The sequence below is a fragment of the Mastigoproctus giganteus genome, chromosome 2, assembly GCF_048544385.1.
Source record: "Mastigoproctus giganteus isolate SK-2022 chromosome 2, ASM4854438v1, whole genome shotgun sequence".
Taxonomy (NCBI): domain Eukaryota; kingdom Metazoa; phylum Arthropoda; class Arachnida; order Uropygi; family Thelyphonidae; genus Mastigoproctus; species Mastigoproctus giganteus.
In genome coordinates this window covers 88,838,081-88,857,666 of record NC_143576.1, presented here as the reverse complement: position 1 = coordinate 88,857,666, position 19,586 = coordinate 88,838,081, and the positions used below count along the sequence as shown (strand labels likewise).

Genomic DNA, 19,586 nt, shown 5'->3' with positions numbered 1-19,586 from the left:
GATAATTTTTTAGTATATCAAAGGGTGTTGTTGTTTTGGTTTTTAGGAGCATTAGCAACTAAGGCCATATTGCTCCGGGATATGCGGTGGTCATTCCCTGACCTTTCTGTATCCTCCGTATTTGGTGGTGACGGGCTTGAACCCCGGTCTAATCAAGAAGCGTGTGCTACGCACTGCTGCTCCTTCCCACCTGGCTACGGAGGCGCCCATATCAAAGGGTGACCGACATGCCTAAATACATGGTATTTCTTGATGTCTTTCAATTTTACTAAAAGTTAAAGCACTGTTAAACTTCAAACAGTTTATATGTAATAATATCATAACATATCAAGTCAAGTCATATCTTTTGGGATGATTAAGATATATATATATATATATATATATATATATATATATATAATAATTCATTTATGCAGGCTGCATCAACAAGAAAAGAAGTTAAAATCAGCAGGATTTTCAGCTTTGAATCCACCAGAAAATTTCAACTCGAACAGATGGTAGGTTGGGACAATCTATCAATATATGCCTGATGATGACTTGGCTTTAATAGGTAGTATATATTTGAGGGTTTTCTCTGTAGAGCAGATGACAACAAGTAAGGAAGATGTGTTCAATGCCCGAGAAAGGATAACCTGTTCTTTTATGTTTGAGCATAAACTGGAATTCCATTTATAGATAGTGTTTATTCTGCAAGTTTACTCAATAGCTCGTTTCTCCATGCTTTTAAAGGCATGAGGAATGCTGTACTGCTTTTATTACAAAAAAATACTCAAAAACCATATGTGACATTATTTTTATGCCATTAATATATTTCAGGTGGATTTTTTACAACTGTATGAGCCCATTTGTACCTAGTATTTTTGCACGAATATATTTAATATATATATTAAATATTTAAAATATATTAAATAAGTAGTAAATATGCTGTACATCAGAGTAAGGGCTACAGAGACTGTGTAAGGCAATAAGTAAGCAGCCACTCCAGTAAAAGTGTGACAGATCTATTTGTATGTAGGTGCCTCTGTAGCCAGGTGGGCAGGAGCAGCAGTGCGTAGCACACGCTTCTTGATTAGACCGGGGTTCAAGCCCGTGACTACCAAATACGGAGGATGCGGAAAGGTCAGGGATCAACCACCGCATATCCCCAGAGAAATATGGCCTTAGTTCTCTGCACTATAGGAAGCACATATTTTTATTGCACTCAGGGTGGACAATGTTCCACAGCAGCTCAGAGCTCGTGACACTGGCAATAATACAACCTAGATCTATTCTCATTTTTCCAGGAAATCTATTATCCCAAGCAGTATACTCCCATTATGCTTTTGATCCAATTTCATAGATCATTGTAGATCGAACAGTATAGATCTCACCCAATTTGAATAAGGATATGAAATCTGTGTTAATATGCTTTCACTGCATATTAACACAGTTTTTTTTTTCATATGTATGGCAGAAACTTAGGTGCTTCAGCATAAAAAATATTCCATTGTTATGAAAAGAATCTAATCTTATTATTAGGCAAATTGTATATTGGAACTCCACAATCCGTATGAGAGCTTGCAAGAGCTTTATATACATTAAGCTATGTGCTTCTGTTTGCACCCCACTTTGCAGCAGAGGTTGCTCAAAGAATGTTGAGTTTACTAAGACAGGTCATGCAGTCTTTGAATATGATCTTATTCACTAGAGCCATCTGTGTCCAAACCATAACAGTCTACTTACCTGCATTTTTATTTCAATCAACCTTACACCTAGACTCCCTCTGATATACTCATTCCATCCTTCCTTTTATGTGTTTGACCTCTATGCATGATAACTTCATATGTATATTTTCATAAATATATATGTTATGGGTTTATAGTGCTTAGTTTAAGTACTAATAGTGTGCTTATTTTTGAGAGCATGACTGTATATATTGTTTAAATGATAATTGTTTGTATTACATGTGCATGATAATTTTGCTTGTTTCGGGCCCTCAGTCATATTCACATTGCCAAACACAATGGAGAGTTCCAGTCTGTGTTTCTGTATCTTGGAGCATGTATGAGTAGCGAGTAAAAATATGTACGGCAGTTTGTGCTGCTTGCATCGATATGGACATGCTGAAATATATTACCCTACTCGCAATGTGTACAAACGAATGCATGTTATAAAACTTAATATTGTGGATAAAATATAAAAATGAACTCTGTAAACAAAGTAATATCTGTGATAATCTAAGTATACACATATTGAATGAATATGGGTGATTGTCAACCTGTGATTATATGCGTGTGGGAAAGTATATGTTTGAGACGATGTTGGATAGAGATATACACATATGAAATAATAGGCTTACTGACTTCCACACATGTATGCACAGTCACATGCACCAGCAAACATTGTTTGCTGATTCATGTGATTGTGTATATGAGTGTGGAAGTCAATAAGCCTATTATTTCATATGTGTATATCTCTATCCAAGTTCTGCGCAAAAAATGTGCTTGCTTAACCTGGGAAAAAAAAGAAAAATAAAAGTACGTGTCGTCCTATTCGGGGTACTGGAGTGAGTGGGATAAGTGTGCGAAAAGGATAGCTGAATGTGAATGGCTTATCTATGTAGATTATTATACCCTGAATACTTACAAAAAAAAAAATTAAAAAATGTGAAAATGAGCGAAGAAACAAATAAATAAATACTAACGAAGACAGAAATGAAAATGGAAGATATGTGGTAGGAATAAGTGTCAAAAAATTTATAAATATATTAAATATAGGACAAATACAGCCAAAATTATAATCCAATAAATAATAAATTTAGATCGCCGCTGACTTGAGATAATGCCAGGGCCAAAAAATGTGAAATATCATTAAAATCAAACAAAAAAACCAACCACAAAAGAAAATAGATATATGACAAACAAAAGGAGGAATAAGAACAGACAAATGGAGACAGGCATTAACTGAAATGCCAGCCCACCGAAGCAATAAAATCACATCACAGAGGCCCTAATGCAGTAACAAAATTGAAACAACATTCTTACTTTCTAGAATATTCTAGAATTATCCACAATCTTCTATAATATATATATTTTTTTTTTTATGTAAACCCCAAACACGAGAGGTATTAGAACCTATAATACTTAGTACCGTGCTTGGAGGTTGAGAAGACAAAAGAAGATATTTGTTGTCTCTTTAGAAAATACAGCTGCGAGTTACAGGCTCTAAGAAAAACGATAAGTGTTTGCTTTTTATTTACATAATTGTTTTTTATATTGTACTTAATACGTAGTCTTATAGTTTTAATTACACTGGTTATTTTTATTTTAATTTATATAAACAGTTTTTGTAGATATACGTAATACTTTATAAAACCGTTATTTCGTTCGAATATTGCAGGCATTGTTTTTGCATATAGTGATAGGGAATTCAAATTTTTAATTGAGGTAGCTAGGTAGATCTAACGTATAATTATAGAAACAGTAATACGCTTCACTGTTTCTATTAGATAGCGTAGTATTGACATTTAATTAATTTAATTTATTGATTTTATTAATTTAAAGTATCATGCCCCAAACTAGAGCAGCAAAGCAACGGGCACAAAGTGGCAGGAGTTCTGTGACTCGGGGGAGAACTGAGGGGGGCGATTCTCCAACGCATCACAGCCTAAAAAAATGTGCAACGTGTGAAATGTTTGCCGAACTATCTGGAACAGAGCATGATATTGCCATGGGGGATGTCTTTGTGTGTGTGCGATGTAAGGAGTGTAAGGAAATCAGGCAACAACTCAGTGTTGTTATGGGCCTATATGAGAGTTTGAAGGACAGGGTGGATGCCCTCGAAAGATCTAAATTGAGGGGCCCATCAGGCTCTCAGCTGCCCACATCAACGCCAGAGCTTGTACTTGGTCATCACACAACACAGCGGCAACCCCCAAGGCAGAATGCGCTGGTCCCTCAGGAACTAGTAGTTGTTGGTGACTCTATTGTCAGGGAAACGGGAAACATCCTTTGTAAAAAGGATAGGTGGAACAGGACCAGGGTATGTCTGCCAGGGGCAAAGGTTGATGACGTTGTAGAGCAGATATCATCTTTTAAGGGCACAAAAGGTGATATAGTTGTACACGTTGGCACAAATGATATCAAGAGTAGGAGACCGGCAGAATTACTTAACAAGTACAGGTCACTGATGAAAAAAAAGCCGTGAATTAGGATTGAATTTGAAAGTGTCTGCAATTCTGCCCAGACACGATAGGAGGGGGTATATGATAAGAGACCTGTCGATCAGTTCGGCCCTGGAGAGATTGTGCAAGGCTCAAGGGGTAGAATTTTTTTTCAGCCTGGTCTGTACTTGTTAACAGGAGAGACTGCTTCTACAGGGATGGGATATGCTTAAATAGAAAGGGTGCAAGAATGTTTGCTGATGCTATCGAGGCAGTGTTGGGTGAATCGGAAAACTGATAGCTTGGGGGGATACAAGGACTAATAGTTTAACAGTAGCCGTAGGCAGAGGTGAAGGTGATTCTTGCACAACTTCTATTAGAATAAGTAGCGACCTGGAGCGTGGGGTTTTGGGGGTTTCAGGGATGGGTGGCGGTCATCGTGGAACGGGTGGGTATATGGGATGTGTTAGGGTAACGAAAAATAGGAGTAGGAGCATGTATGCTAGCATGTATACCAATGCTAGAAGTATAGTAAACAAATTTGATGAATTTGAAGTGTTGGTCAAGACATCAAGGGCGGATATTGTTGGGATATCAGAGACATGGTGTCACACTGATATAAGGAATGCCAAACTGGAATTTGGGGAGTACAATGTGTACAGAAAGGATAGACAGGATAGGAAGGGAGGAGGTGTTATGCTGTTAATTAAGAAAAAACATAAAATCAAAAGAAGTGCATCCAGTTGATATAGATGAACAGTGCACTGTTCAGTCAGTTTGGTGTGACATAAGCACTACGAAAGCAAAAATAAGAGTAGGAGTGTGTTATAGGCCTAATGACTCGAATGAGTACAATGAACAGTTGTAAAGAGAAATAGAGTGGGCTAGTAAATCGGAATGTCTTATACTGGGGGATTTCAACTTCCCAGATATTGACTGGAACTTGTGGGTTGGGCACTCACACACTAGTCAGACATTTGTGGATTTATTGGATGATTGTTTTCTGCAGAAGCATGTTCGAGAGGCAACCAGAGAAAGTAATACTCTTGATCTGGTTATCAGCAGTGATCATTCATGTATTAGGAATTTGCAGTTAAAGAACCACTAGGTGGCAGTCATCACAGTGTACTGACGTGGGATTTACTTAAAGATTTAATTACCATCAGGGGTAAAGGAAAGGGTTTTTGCTTCCGTAAAGGCGAGTACAGTGGTCTCCGACAGTTTTTAAATTCTGTACAGTGGAATCAACTGATGATGTTACCAACAGTAAATTCTAAGTGGGAATTAATCAAGGAATTAACCGTGGATGCTACTAAAAGTTTCATACCTATTAAGAAATATTGTTCAAGGTTTAGGCCTAAATCGTTGTCAAATGAACTAATGAGACCCGTAACAGAGAAGAAAAATGCGTGGGATGCATACAAATTAACAAGTGACACAGAAGCCAATGATAGCTACAAGTTCATCTGTAACCAAGTTACAAAGGAGGTTAGGCAGGCGAAGGCAGATTTCGAGAAATCCTTGGCAAAAGATGCTAAGAAAAACAGCAAGGATTTCTTTACTTATATAAACTCTAAAAGGAAGGGGATAAATCTGATTGGTCCACTTGACATCGATGGTTCGACTGTTGATGATCCTGCTCAGATAGCAAACAAACTGAATGAGTATTCTGCATCTACATTCACACATGAGGAATTATTAAGGTTTGAAAGTGGCAGGAGGTTATCAAATTGTAGCAGGATACTTAATGATTTTGTAATAACTGAGAACAAAGTGGAAGAGAAACTGTTGAAGTTAAACGTAAGAAAAGCACCTGGGGTGGATGGGATCTATCCAGTTATATTAAAGGAGGCGGCAAAGCAACTAAGCAAACCCTTAGCCATAATTATGAGAGCATCCTTGGACTCAGGGAGGTTCCCACGGCCTGGAGATGTGCAAATGTATCCCCAATTCACAAAGGGGGATCGAAGGGCGACACGAGTAATTACAGACCAGTTAGTTTAACTTCTGTTCCGGGTAAAATAATGGAGTTGCTGGTTAAAGATGCATTACAGGATCATCTAGACAAGACTGCAGCAATAATTCAGACACAGCATGGGTTGGTTAAGGGAAAGTCTTGTCTGACAAATTTGATAGGATATTATGATATGGTTACAAAGGAACTGGATGCAAAAAATAATTTTGATATCATATATTTGGATTTCAGGAAAGCTTTTGACACTGTTGCACATGGAAGACTATTGTACAAATTGGAGCAGAATGGTATTAAGGGTAAGTTGCTACAATGGATAAAAGGATGGTTAAGTGGGAGAAGACAGAGGGTGGTAATCAGTGGGTGCTGCTCTTCTTGGACTAATGGTATTAGTGGAGTCCCACAAGGTTCGGTGTTGGGTCCACTGGTGTTTTGTATATTTATCAATGATATTGATGAAGGTATATCAGGCTTAGTGTCGAAGTTTTCAGATGATACAAAGGTTGGCAGGGTTGTTAATGACAGTAATGGCAGTGTGCTACTGCAACAGGATCTAGATAATTTGGGCAGATGGGCTAAGAAGTGGCAACTGAAGTTTAACCTTGACAAATGCATAATACTGCATATGGGTAGAAGTTTCCCCAGAGAAACGAACCAACTGTGTGGTACTACACTTAAGGTGGAAAAAAATGAAAAAGACCTGGGAGTAATTGTGCAGGCAGATATGAAGTTTTCTGAGCAATGCAGACAGGCTGCCAGGGCAGGTCATGGGGTTTTGTCAATGATATATAGGAATTTTGCCAGCAGGGAAAAGGAGGTGATTATCCCTCTGTATAAGGCAATGGTCAGGCCACGCCTTGAGTACTGCGTACAGGTCTGGAGGCCTCATTTTAGGAAGGATGTAGATTTACTTGAGCGTGTACAGAGAAGGGCAACAAGATTGGTGAGGGGAATGAAGGGATCCTCTTATCAAGAGAGGCTTAAGTTCTGCAAATTGCAGTGGCTGGAGACTAGGCACCTGCGCGGTGATCTGGTTGAGGTGTATAAGGCCTTGAATGGGTTAAGCATGCTGAATTCTGATGGGATCCTTTCACTTGTTCAGATTACGAACCTAAGGGGGCATAAATTCAAATTAAGAAAAGACAGATGTAGAATAGATGTGCGGAAATTTGCCTTTAGCCAGCGGGTGGTTAATTGCTGGAACAAACTTCCATCTGTCGTTGTGGAAGTTGATAGGTTGAATAAATTTAAGGAGGAACTGGACAGGCATTTGGAGGGAATGGTGTGATTTTTTTTTTTTTTTTTTTTTTTTTGGCTGATGCTGCATAAGCTCATACATTTGCTTTCTTGCATCACATGCCACTACTACTACTACTACTGGACTTGAACTTCTGTAGACTGTAATTTTCAGGAAATACGTATGAAGGAAGGTTGTCCCAGAAAACTGCAGTTGAATGAATAAACGAGGAACATGAAAAGTTGGTTCTGTGAGTTTCAAGTTGGACAGTAAATGGATGTTGGCTGGTGGCGGCACGTGTTCGGACTGTTTTGAAAGAGAGAGAGAGCTGGAATTATAGAAGCCAATTCAGAAGTATATGTAGAAGAGGCATGCAGCAGAAACAGTACGTCTAGGAGACAGCGGTTAGAGATGAATCATTAATTAACCTAACTGCCCTCTTCTGAATGGAATCAATAAGCCTGAGAGAGGTTTTGGGGGCACATGTGGGAACAATATTCCATGGCAGGTCAGATTTGCGATTTATACAGATTGAGCAGCTGTTTGGAAGAAAAGTAATGCCAAGAGCGAAAGAGAAAACCAAATTTTTTAGATGCAGAGGAAGCAATATTTGTAATGTGCTTGTGCCAAGAGAGATTAGAAGTCAGGGTAATCCCAAAAGAGAGATATCATTTTGCCTAGAAATCAGATTGTCACTAAAGATAAGCATAGGAGCAGAAGAATCCTTTTTGCGAGATATAAGACAAGACCGAGTTTTAGAAGGGTTGAAATCAACTAAATTGTCTTTGCCCCACTGGAAAATTACCTGAAGATCAGCATTTAACAAACTGTTAGCAGATTTTCGAGAAGTTGAAGCTGATTGAGGTTTCTTAAAATGGAAAGTAGAATGCAATGTGCTATCATCAGCAAAATTATGGATAGGATTTCCAGTCAATGGAAGACGGTCAATGATATACAAGAGGAAAAGAGTGGGGGAAAGAACTGAACTTTGGAGAACACCGCCATTATTGGAGAAGTTAGAAGACAGAGCCATCTACCATCGCCCTCAGTGAGCAATCAGAGAGAAAACTGGATAACCAATTACTAAAAACAGTTGGCAAACCATAAGATGGAAGCTTGTTTAGAAGACCTTTATGTCAAACACGATCGAAAAGCCTTTGAGATGTCAAGAGCAACTACTTGTGTTTCACCGAACCTTTCCATTGAATTAGTCCATAAATGTGTAATATAAGCCAGAATATCACCAGTGGATCGACACTGACGGAATCCATACTGGCGATCATTGATCAGGCAAAAGGTTTCTAGGTAGTTTAAGAGTTGGTGGTTAATTGATTTCTCCATTACTTTAGAAAGAGTAGAAGTAATTGCAATGAGACGGTAACTGAATGGGAGGGATTTGTCACCCTTTTTAGCCACCGTAGCCGAGTGGGCAGGAGCGCGAGTGCAGTAGCACACGCTCTTTGCGTAGACCGGGGTTCAAGCCCCTGACTGCTGAATACGGTCGATCTGCCAACCCGCACTGGACCAGCGTGGCAGATTATGGTCCATTTCCTTCAGCATGAATTGTTGAGGAGGCTTCCACCCTGCAGTGGGTTGATAATGGCTGCACTTTATTTTATTTTAGGAACTGGCTGGATATGAGCAAATTTCCAAGCAGAAGGAAAACCACCTTTGGAATAAGGAAGTGAAACAAGGTGGCAAAGAATAGGAGTAAGTTCAGGAGCACAGGTTTTCAGAACAAGTGGAGAAATACCATCGGAACCTGGAGCTTTCTTAGCATCAAGATTCGTCAAAATCCTTCTGACATCCTTTTGATGGAAGAACAGAGGAGGCATTGAATGGAGCATGTTGGGAATGATGGGAGGTGTTTTACCAAGATCATTAATACATGAGTTGGAAGAAAAATGGGATGCTAGCAGGTCAGCTTTATCCTTGGCTGAAGTGACAACAGAACCATCTGTTTGGACAGAGGTGGGAGCAGAGATGGGCAAAAGTTGCGGCCAATAGCTTTGGCAACAGACCAGAATGCTCGGCTACCATTAGGGAAGAAGCAAGTTTTCTACTCTTAGCCTGTTCAAATTCTAGTTTGGACTGATTAATAACTGCTTTACAATTGTTGCGAGCTTTGGTGTAGGCAGAAAATGAAACTGAAGAATTAGAAACAAGCCAATTACAATATGCAACATTCTCCTCTTGAACAGCCTTAGCACATTTATTGCAAAACTAAGGTTTAGATAAAGGACGACGTTTTAAAGTGGAGTGTGGGATAAAGGATTCCATTCCTGCAAGAATAATTTCACTGACACGATCTGAGCAGACGTTGACATCAGAAGTTTTGAAACAGTAATCCGACCAAGGAAAAGAAGAAAAGAAATCTCGCAGGTCATACCATTTTGCATTCTTGTAATGCCAAACATGAGATTGGGAATAGCCATGAGATAAAGGCTCCATTGGAGAAGAGACAATCACCAAGTTGTGATCTCAAGTGCCTAAAGGACCTCTCACTTCGACTGTGTACTTAGAAGGGTTGTTTGTGAGAAAAAGATCAAGCATGTTGGCTGTATGATTAGGATTATCCGGTATTCTTGTAAGTAAATGATTGCCCGGTATTCTTGAAGGTTGTTGTTGTTGTTATTTGGTTTTTAGGAGCATTAGCAACTAAAGCCATATTACTCCGGGATATGCGGTGGTCATTCCCTGACCTTTCCGCATCCTCCGTATTTGGTGGTGACGGGCTCGAACCCCGGTCTAATCAAGAAGTGTGTGCTACGCACTGCTGCTCCTTCCCACCTGGCTACGGAGGCGCCTATTCTTGAAGGGAAATCTGTGCAAGGTCATTAGTAATTGCAAAAGCCTCAGCATCTCGACCAGCTGGGTCGGTGTGACTAGAAAACGGAAGCCAGCTGGAGTTGTGAACATTAAAATCACCAAGGAAAATTACCTCACTCTTGGGAAAGCTGGGCTGGAGAAAGTCAAGTTGCAAAGAGAGGAAGTCAAAGAGCTCCAAGTGATTAGTGGAGTTGGGAGAACGGTAGAGACAACAGATGAATTTTACACAATGAGGTAGAGAGATTTTAAGCCAGAGAAGATCAAAGAGAGGAGATTCCAAATTACCAAGTCTCTGACAGAGAATATCAGAACGGACATATGCACAAGTACCACCTTTGAGGCGAAAGGAATCATACAGTGAATAATTTAGGCAAATGAGATGAGCAGTATTTGAATCAATCGATAACTGAGATTCTGTCAGAAAAAGTACATGGGGTTTGGCAGACTGCAAGTGGAAATGGACATCGATATTGAACAACATTCCCACTTTCAACAACATTCTAGAATGATCTTCAGCATTCTACCACATTCAGGAGTCTTCTACACCTTTCTGGAGTATTCTCAAATATTCGAGAAATTTCTTAAATATTATTTAAGTTTTTTTGATTTTTATACATAATAGAAAATAAAATCGTTAAATCACTTGGTCCTATTTTAATAAGAACTTTGAAAATTAAGAAAAATGAAACATGATTCCATGTTTCATGTTTTTTAGGAGGTTGTGCATATTTTTTTTTCACATGATGTAGAGGCCTGATGTAGCCAAGTGGTCAGGAGTGAGAATGCAGTAGCACACTCTTTGAGTGGACCGGGTTCAAGCCTGTAACTGCTAAATACGATTAAAGTTTGTATTGATGATTTACTGTAAACTCCACTGACCTGGTGGCCAGAGTATAAACAAGAACATTTTTAAACACATATGGCATGTAGTTGCTAAGTGGTAAGAATGAGGAAAGCCATCCAATGTCAGCAATGAAATGAGAATTTTAAATTCAGTAGGTCCGTAACAGAAAAAAAAAATAATAATAAATCCATGTAACTGAAAAATAACACATACTTATTGGGAAAACTTGAAGACATATCTGATTACTGAAATTTTCCAACTAAATTGGAAGAGCTGGCAGGTGCATAAATTTTTATTTTTATTTTTTATTTTATTATTTTTGCAAACAAAAATGTACACTGCATAATGGAACACTGAAAAATCATTATTTATTAACATGAACTCCATACCACTCCCAATAAATTCTGCAGATAAATTACCTGTGCTTATCAATGAATTCTCTATATTCGTCTTCCCCCGAAACACATTCAATGCTTTTCTTAATTTTCACATGAAGGGATAAAAAGCGATCTTCTGAGAGATTAGTATACTGAGAAAATTCCAACAAAGCATTTTTTCTAAAACAAAAGAACAATACAACATATAAGTAATATACTCATGTTAATTAATATCATTTGACTTACAAAGTAAATGGAAAATGACTAGCACAACAAATGATTTCCAAATTTGTAACAGTGACTCTCTCATCTTAGAAACATTTTCATTGCATCTCCTTTTCCACATTGAATAATTAAATTTGTTAATTAGGACATTCATTCACATCCCTCCCAAAATAATGAGACATTCCTCTGGAAACATTCCCAACAATTTAGAAACCATTAGCAAAAAAAGTAAAATACATCAAGAAGACATAAATAATATAAATGGTCAACAAATATTTTACCATTACTTAAAAGTGGAATCCATATCCCAATTCTTCTTTATGCAGTAACACAAGAAAAAAGAAATCAGTTAGTAATGTAAAGTTTAATGGAAAATTTTACATCATACCATGAACAGTGCTTTTAATTAAATTATCAAAAATAGCAGGAAAAACCATTGCAGAAAAACAGGACCCAATATCCAAAGATATGGAAAAATACTGGACAGAAATGTAGAAAGATATAGGAAATACAAAGCAATGTACACAGGCCAAATGAACATTCAAAAAGTAGGTCTTACGTTTGTCTAAATTAATGTTACATTCCATCAAATAGTAACAAAATTTGAAAATTATAGGAAATGCAGAGCATTACATACTGGAAAATATATGACAGTAGATCACTGCTTACAATGATAAATTAGATGCAAATAATGAACATTAATTTTTTTTTTTCTCTCTCTCTCTCTCTCTCTCTCTCTCTCTCATTTCAATTACATATTTAGATAGATGCAGTATATAAACATGGAGTGGTTCAAAAGTTTATTAGAATGAGACTGCTCATATATACAGGGTGATAATGAAAAGGTGGGCATAAACTGAGTTGTGAAATCTCCAACCCAATTGCACAAAAAAATTTTCATGTACATATCGGTCAAAGTTCTCCTCACCTCCTACAAACCTACAATTCCCTGAAAATTGAGTAGATAGACTTGCTGACCAACCACAGTATGAAAACCTTCCCCCACTAATCTTTCATTGCTCCCAATCCCACCATCCCCAAAAAGATTGAAAGTACTGGTCTTAGTAATAAAAGAAGTGAGTTTTTTTTTTTATCAGTAGTTACCAAAAAGCGACTTTCAATTGCAGGTAAGGAGAGAGAGAGAGAGAGAGAGAGAGAGAGAGAGAGAGAGAGAGAGAGAGAGAGAGTTATATATATAGTCATCAAAGAAGTGTGCTCTTGAATTTTTTTTTTTTTTTTTTTGGTGAGGAAAATGGCAGGTCATAATAACCATATCTGTACTCTTTTTTACAAAATTGAAGATGGGCATCTTAATGTACAGACTTGCAAACAATAACTGTGTGTAAGCAAAGTGCCTCTACCAAAAAAAGAATTTCCAAATCACTATCTCCTTAATATAACAATCTTCCTTGTGTGTTTTGTCAGTTTTCCAAAGATCACATATATCAATTCTTTCTTCTTTCATAAGTCTCTGATAGGTTTTCACAGTGAAATTGATATAAGTGATACTGCAAAATATCTGTTTCTTTATTTTCAATGATATTGAGAAGTATGGGAAACTTTGCATGGTTTTTTTTTTTGTTTTTTTTGTGAAACTGCTTCATTTCAAGTTGGTTCAAAAAGCATGTTTACCGAATAGTGCATACTGGATGTTGAATTGGTTCTCCAAAAACAATCACACATATAAGGTAAAAAAAAATAATATTTAACTTAATGCCTGAAAACTCAATTGCCAACTTGGTACTCAGGAATTCTGTGTAGAGCTTTCAGACTTTTTACTGATATAAGGAAATACGCTTTGATCCCAGAAATTCCCAACAGAAATTCAGCTGGCCACCAAACTAATATGTAAAAAAAAAAAAACACAGGCCATACAGCTTCTGCTATGAGTGTATTAAATATTTGATGTTGTAACACTGTTATACCATACTGTCACCCAAATCATCTCAACAGTTTTTTTTTTTTTTTTGGCTGATACTGCATAAGCTCCACTTGCTTTCTTGCATCACATGCTACTACTACTATTACTACTAATGGTAGAAATCTGCAAAAACCTTTTTTTTTACCATAAATACAAAATGCTTATGGTAAAGTTTGCTGTGAACATTGTGGCATACTACAGATCATCATCAACCAGTTAGTCATCCATCAACCTGTTTTCATGTTCATGTTATATTATCTTCTGTACTCTTCTCTTATTGGTTTTTTAATTAAAGTCAAGAAGGACAGTAAGGCTAGGAATTTATTGACAGGGAGGTCATGTTTTGGCTCATATTTTTAAAGTCTATCAGCAATGCAAGTTAGAGGAGTTGCCATCCTATACATTTATATTTCTTTGAAAATAAATCTTTAATGACATTAATTTTTAAAAGCTTTTAAGTTCTTTTATTAATCTTTTATTTTCTAAATTAAAAAGAGTGTACTAACCCTGGAGTGTATCATATGCAGTGTTGGAAATGAAAAACCTACAGAATAAAGCTTGCTTTTTTTTTTTTTTTTATTATGACTAAAACAATTATGACCACATTAACAAAAATAAGAAATTCACAGTATTTTTAAAAAAATTCCACTTTTAATGTAGTTTTACAACTTTTTTTGTAAAAAGGAAAAGATGGGGAAAAGCTATGTTACTATGATCCTATAGCCGGAACTTGTAGGTAGAAGGAACCTATCTTGATGGAATACTTTATAAAGTCTTTGCAAATTTCATTGAGAAGGCTTTAATGGTTAATGGTGGAGGGAAACTGCTAGTTGTGGAGGATGGCTATACCTTCACCTAATGATATGGGTCAAGTAATAATACTTGCGCATATACTCAAAAATTAGAAATAGCATTAGTAGAGGTATATGATGCAAAAAAGAAAAGTTTATATAGCATCTGCCAACAAAAAAAACTTCCCATTTCACCCATTCATTCACTCCAAAGGTTTAGGAAGGTTCAACCTTCAATTTAAGCTGTCAACTTCCACAATGACAGATGGAAGTTTGTTCCAGCAATCAACCACCCGTTGGCAAAAGGCAAATTTCTGCACATCTATTCTATAATTGTCTTTCCTTAATTTGAATTTATGCCCCTTCAGGTGCGGATTGAGTTTGCTGAAACCATTCAAGGCATTATACACCTCAATCAGATCACTTCACAGGTGCCTAGTCTCCACTCTGCAATTTGCAGAACTTAAGCCTTTCTTGGTAACAGCAACCCTTTGCTCTACTCACCAATCTCACTGCCCTTCTCTGTACCAGCAGCTCTACATCTATCCTAAAATGAGGCCTCCAGACTTGTATGCAGTACTCAAGGTGTGGCCTGACTATCGCCTTATACAAGGGGATAATTACCTCCTCATTCCTGCTAGCAAAATTCCTGTACAGTAGAGTGTCGAAAATCTGAATATCAATAATCCGAACAAGCTAGCATTTATTTTATTTTTATGCTGGTGCCATAAAATAATTGCAGTAAGTGTCGGTTATTGTGCTCACATTTGTGAATTGAATTTTTATCTATTAAACGGCAATTGTAATATGGGAAAATTGGAGGAATATTATCCACACGCTATAAAAAATAAGATATAAAGCACAAATTTATACTTTTATTTTACTTTACCAATTAACAAAATTAAATGATACGTGAAAATCGGACGAAATTATATATAGGTGAGCAAAATAAAAATAAATTTATGCTTATGTATATAGCTTAATTAATATACATACAGTACTAAACATAACACTGTAATCTGATATTTCTGTTCACTGACAATTTTTTTTTTTTTTTTTTTTGGTTTGTAAAATACCAGTAAAAACAAGATAAGCAACAATCAATAACAAAGAACATGGCATGCAGAAACTGCAACTAACACGATAAGCGCAAGTGAGATGTGGACTAAAATGTTTACGAAGTTTAGATATAGGAATGAAGAGATTCTGAACATTTACAGTTTTATTTTATTATACTGAAGACTTCTTCTTTTAAAAGGAAGTGGAAATTTTTAACAATTAAATCGAAGATTGGGATTTTAAACAGACTTTCAAAGGGAGAAAGCTGTGTCTTCATTAGCCAGATTTTATGAGGTTGGAAAGTCAACTATAACAGAAATTAAAAATGACAAGGAAAAAATTTTAAAGTTCACATCAAAACTTGATTCAGATGATGGTACAAAAAAAAAAAAAAAAAAAAAAAAGAGAGAGAGAAAAATTAGAAAAACAGCTAATAACCCACCCCTCAAAGTTGCTATCTGTTATTACTGTAGTTGGAATTCTGTGTAGAGCATCAGCAACTAAGGCCATATTGCTCCACCTATACTGTCTGTAAACGGCATGTTCTGTGGTCTACTTTCTGTTTGCTGGACAAAAAATCTCAGTTTTGGGGAGAAAAACCATGCTACTCTCACCTCAGACTGATTAACTCAGATACGTTGTAAAAAGGCCCATAAAAATTCCTCCCATCATCGACGGGGCTCAAACTCAGGTCTTTTGCATCCAGGGTGGAGAGGATGTGATTCTACGAACTGTGCTACCCACGAGGTTTAGGTACGAGCAACAAGCTCAATTCTGTCCAACTCAACTACTCTTGCTGAAAACAGTGAGAGATCTGGCAACAGAGATATGAAGTTCGAAAATGGTGCAACAAAAAATAAGTAATCATTTTCATTAAAGGCCTATGCATATGTGTTATTATGGCTGAAAGTTTCATTTGTTACCTATGAATAAAAATATGTAAGTACAACTTAGTGTTTTTATTTCTAAAATTTACTAAACCCTTTTTTAGTCTCCAGAACTGTATTTTTGATAAGTTCGAAAATCCGAACAAATCAGAAGTCTGAAATACTCCCGGTTCCAATTAGTTTGGATTATTATGATCTACTGTATATCATTGACAGGACCCCATGAGCTACTCTTGCAGCCTGTCTGCACTGCTCAAAAAATGTCCTATCTGACTGCACAATTGCTCTCAGGTCCTTTTCATTTTCCACAACCCTGAGTGTAGTACCACACAGTTGGTATGTTACGCTGGGGTTACTGCTACCTACATGCAGCACTTTGCATTTATCAATGTTAATCTTCAGTTGCCACCTCTCAGTCCATTTGCTCACCTTTTCTAGATCCTGTTTCAGCAGCTTACTGTCATTAGTGTCATTAACAACCCTGCTAACCTTCGTATCGTCTGCAAACTTGGACATTAAGCCTGATATACCATCATCAATATCATTAATGAATACAGAAAACAACAATGGATCCAACACTGAACCCTGGGGGGACTCTACTAATAACATTAGTCCACGAAGAGCAGTGTCCATTGATTAACACTCTCTGTCTTCTCCCACTTAACCATCCCTTGATCCGTAGCAGCAATTTGCCTCCAATGCCACGCTGCTCCAATTTGTGAAGCAGTCTTCCATGTGCAACAATATCAAAAGCCTTTCTAAGATCCAAATATATGATATCAAAATTATTCTTTGCATCCAGTTCCTTTGTGACTACAACATAGTATCCAATCAAATTGGTCAGGGAGGACTTCCCCTTAACAAACCCATGCAGTGTCCAAGCTATAACTGAAGTCTTGTCTAGATGATCCTGCAATGTTTCTTTAACCAGTGCCTCCATTAATTTCCCTGGAACGGAAGTTAAACTAACAGGTCTACAATTACTTGTGTTGCCCTTTGATCCTCCTTTGTGAATTTGGGTCACATTTGCACTTCTCCAGCCATGGGTACCTTCCCTGAGTCCAAGGAAGCTCTCACAATTATGGCTAAGGGTTTGCTTATTTCCTTTAATATAACTGGATAGATTCCATCCACCCCAAGTGCCTTTCTTATGTTTATCTTCAATAATTTCTCCTCCACTTTACTCTCAGTTATTACAAGATTATCTAGCTTACTGCCAGTTTAATACCCCTCTGGCACTCCCCTCCCTGAACAACTCCTTCATGTGTTGTTGTTATTGTTGTTTTGGTTTTTAGGAGCATTAGCAACTAAGGCCATATTGCTCCAGTGCGGTGGTCATTCCCTGACCTTTCCGCATTCTCTGTATTTGGTGGTGACGGGCTCGAACCCCAGTCTAATCAAGAAGCGTGTGCTACGCACTGCTGCTCCTTCCCACCTGGCTACAGAGGCGCCCCTTCATATGTGAATGTAGATGCAAAATATTCATTTAGTTTGTTAGCAACCTGAGCAGGATCATCAACAGTTGAACCATCGATATCAAGTGGATCAATCTGATTCATCCCCTTCCTTCTAGGGTTTACATAAGTAAAGAACTCTTTGCTGCTTTTCTTTGCATCCTTTGCCAAAGATTTCTCATAATCTGCCTTTGCCTGCCTAACTTCCTTTGTGACTTGGTTACAGACCAGCTTATATCTATCATAGGCTTCTGTGTCACCTGTTAATTATATGTATCCCATGCATTTTTATTCTCTGCCACATGTCTAATTAGTTCATCTGACATCCATTTAGGCCTAAACCTTGAACAATATTTCTTAGTTGGTATGAAAAGCCTAGTAGCTTCCAAGATTAATTCTTTGAATGCTTCCCATTTTGAATTTGCTGTTCATAACATCATCAGTTGGTCCTACCCTCCCCAAGAAAATGCAAGGAATTAAGGCAAGGGACAGCAAAGCTATAGCATTTGTGTTCAGAGTAGTAATCAAAATAAATTTTTGTTTTAATTCAATATTACTTACAACATGGATAAATAAACTGTGCCTCTTGACAAAACTGGAAAATTTTTATGACACTCAATCTCAGAAAGATCTATGAATTAAAATTTCCTGAAAATATTTACAGCAAATACCTGGTAATATGTCTGAATGATGCAATGAAATGATGCTTAGTGTACTGGTGTGTAAAATTTAAGGACCAGTCAGGTTTTCACCTGTAGCTTCTCATAGGAGTGGCCTGGATATGGGAAAAGCATACCGAAGGAAGCTCGTGAGATACAGAAATGATGAAGGAAACAACACCGATACAGTATAAACAATGGAAACAAAATGGTACAGAGGGACCATTTTGTTTCAAAAATGGCAACATAGCACTGCTTGCCAAGATACAGATGCATCACTGACAAAAATGGAACAAAGAGAAGAGGTGTCCTCAGTAGGAGATATGGTCACCCCTAATGTCGATGCAGGCTTTGCACTGCCTGTCCATACTTAGAACAACGTTGTTGATAAGTTCTCACGGTAACATTGTCCGTTCCTTTGTCAGTGCCATCTTCAGCTGGTGAACATTTTCTGGTGGGTGTGGACATGCTGCTAGACATCTCCCCAGAGCGTCCCATATGTCTTCGATGGGATTTAGATGGGCTGGAGAACAGGCAGGCCAATCCATATGAACAATGTCCTCACTTTCCAAAAGCATATCAACAGCTGCAGTGCGATGGGATGTGGCATTATCATCCATAAACACGAACTCGGGGCCAATGGCACCTCAGAACAGATACACATGGGGAAGGATTACCTCAGTACAGTAGCATGCACTGGTTACAGTACTGCCTTTCAATATCTGGAGTGTTTACGCCCATCCAAGATAATGCCTCCCCAGATAAGAACACCTCGATCGCCGTATCGATCCCTTTCAGTAATGTTTGTGGGGTGATACCTTGTGCCAACCTCTCTGTCAGATTAGCTGATGTCCAGAATCACTGCTGAGATTGAATCAGTGAATCAACTCTCATCAGTAAAGAGTACCTTAAGTAAAGATTTTGTGGTTGTAACCTTTAGAAATAGTGCTTGTCCTTAAGTTTTGCACACCAATGTATTATGGCAATGGGCACTAATACAAAAATGACCTGTGGCCATCTAATCATGTGATTACTGTTATTATGTAATTTTCACAAACTTATTCACTCTGTTATCCTGTTTGTAGTTTATTTGTACTGAAGAAGAAAAAATTCTTTTTTTTTTTTTTTTTTCAGTATTTGTTTTTGATAGGATACAAAATACTACATCAACCAACAATCGTATTATTAAA

The 19,586-nt window shown here is 37.5% G+C and overlaps 1 protein-coding gene across 1 annotated transcript in view; it reads right to left on the bottom strand.

Moving 5' to 3' along the window:
* LOC150089401 (tyrosine-protein kinase Fer-like) overlaps positions 1 to 19,586 on the bottom strand; it is a 171,056-nt gene that overhangs the window by 137,659 nt on the left and 13,811 nt on the right. The window contains exon 5 of the mRNA XM_090389967.1: positions 11,443 to 11,580. Coding sequence (XP_090246093.1) covers positions 11,443 to 11,580 — 138 coding nt within the window. The remainder of the gene's footprint in view (positions 1 to 11,442; positions 11,581 to 19,586) is intronic.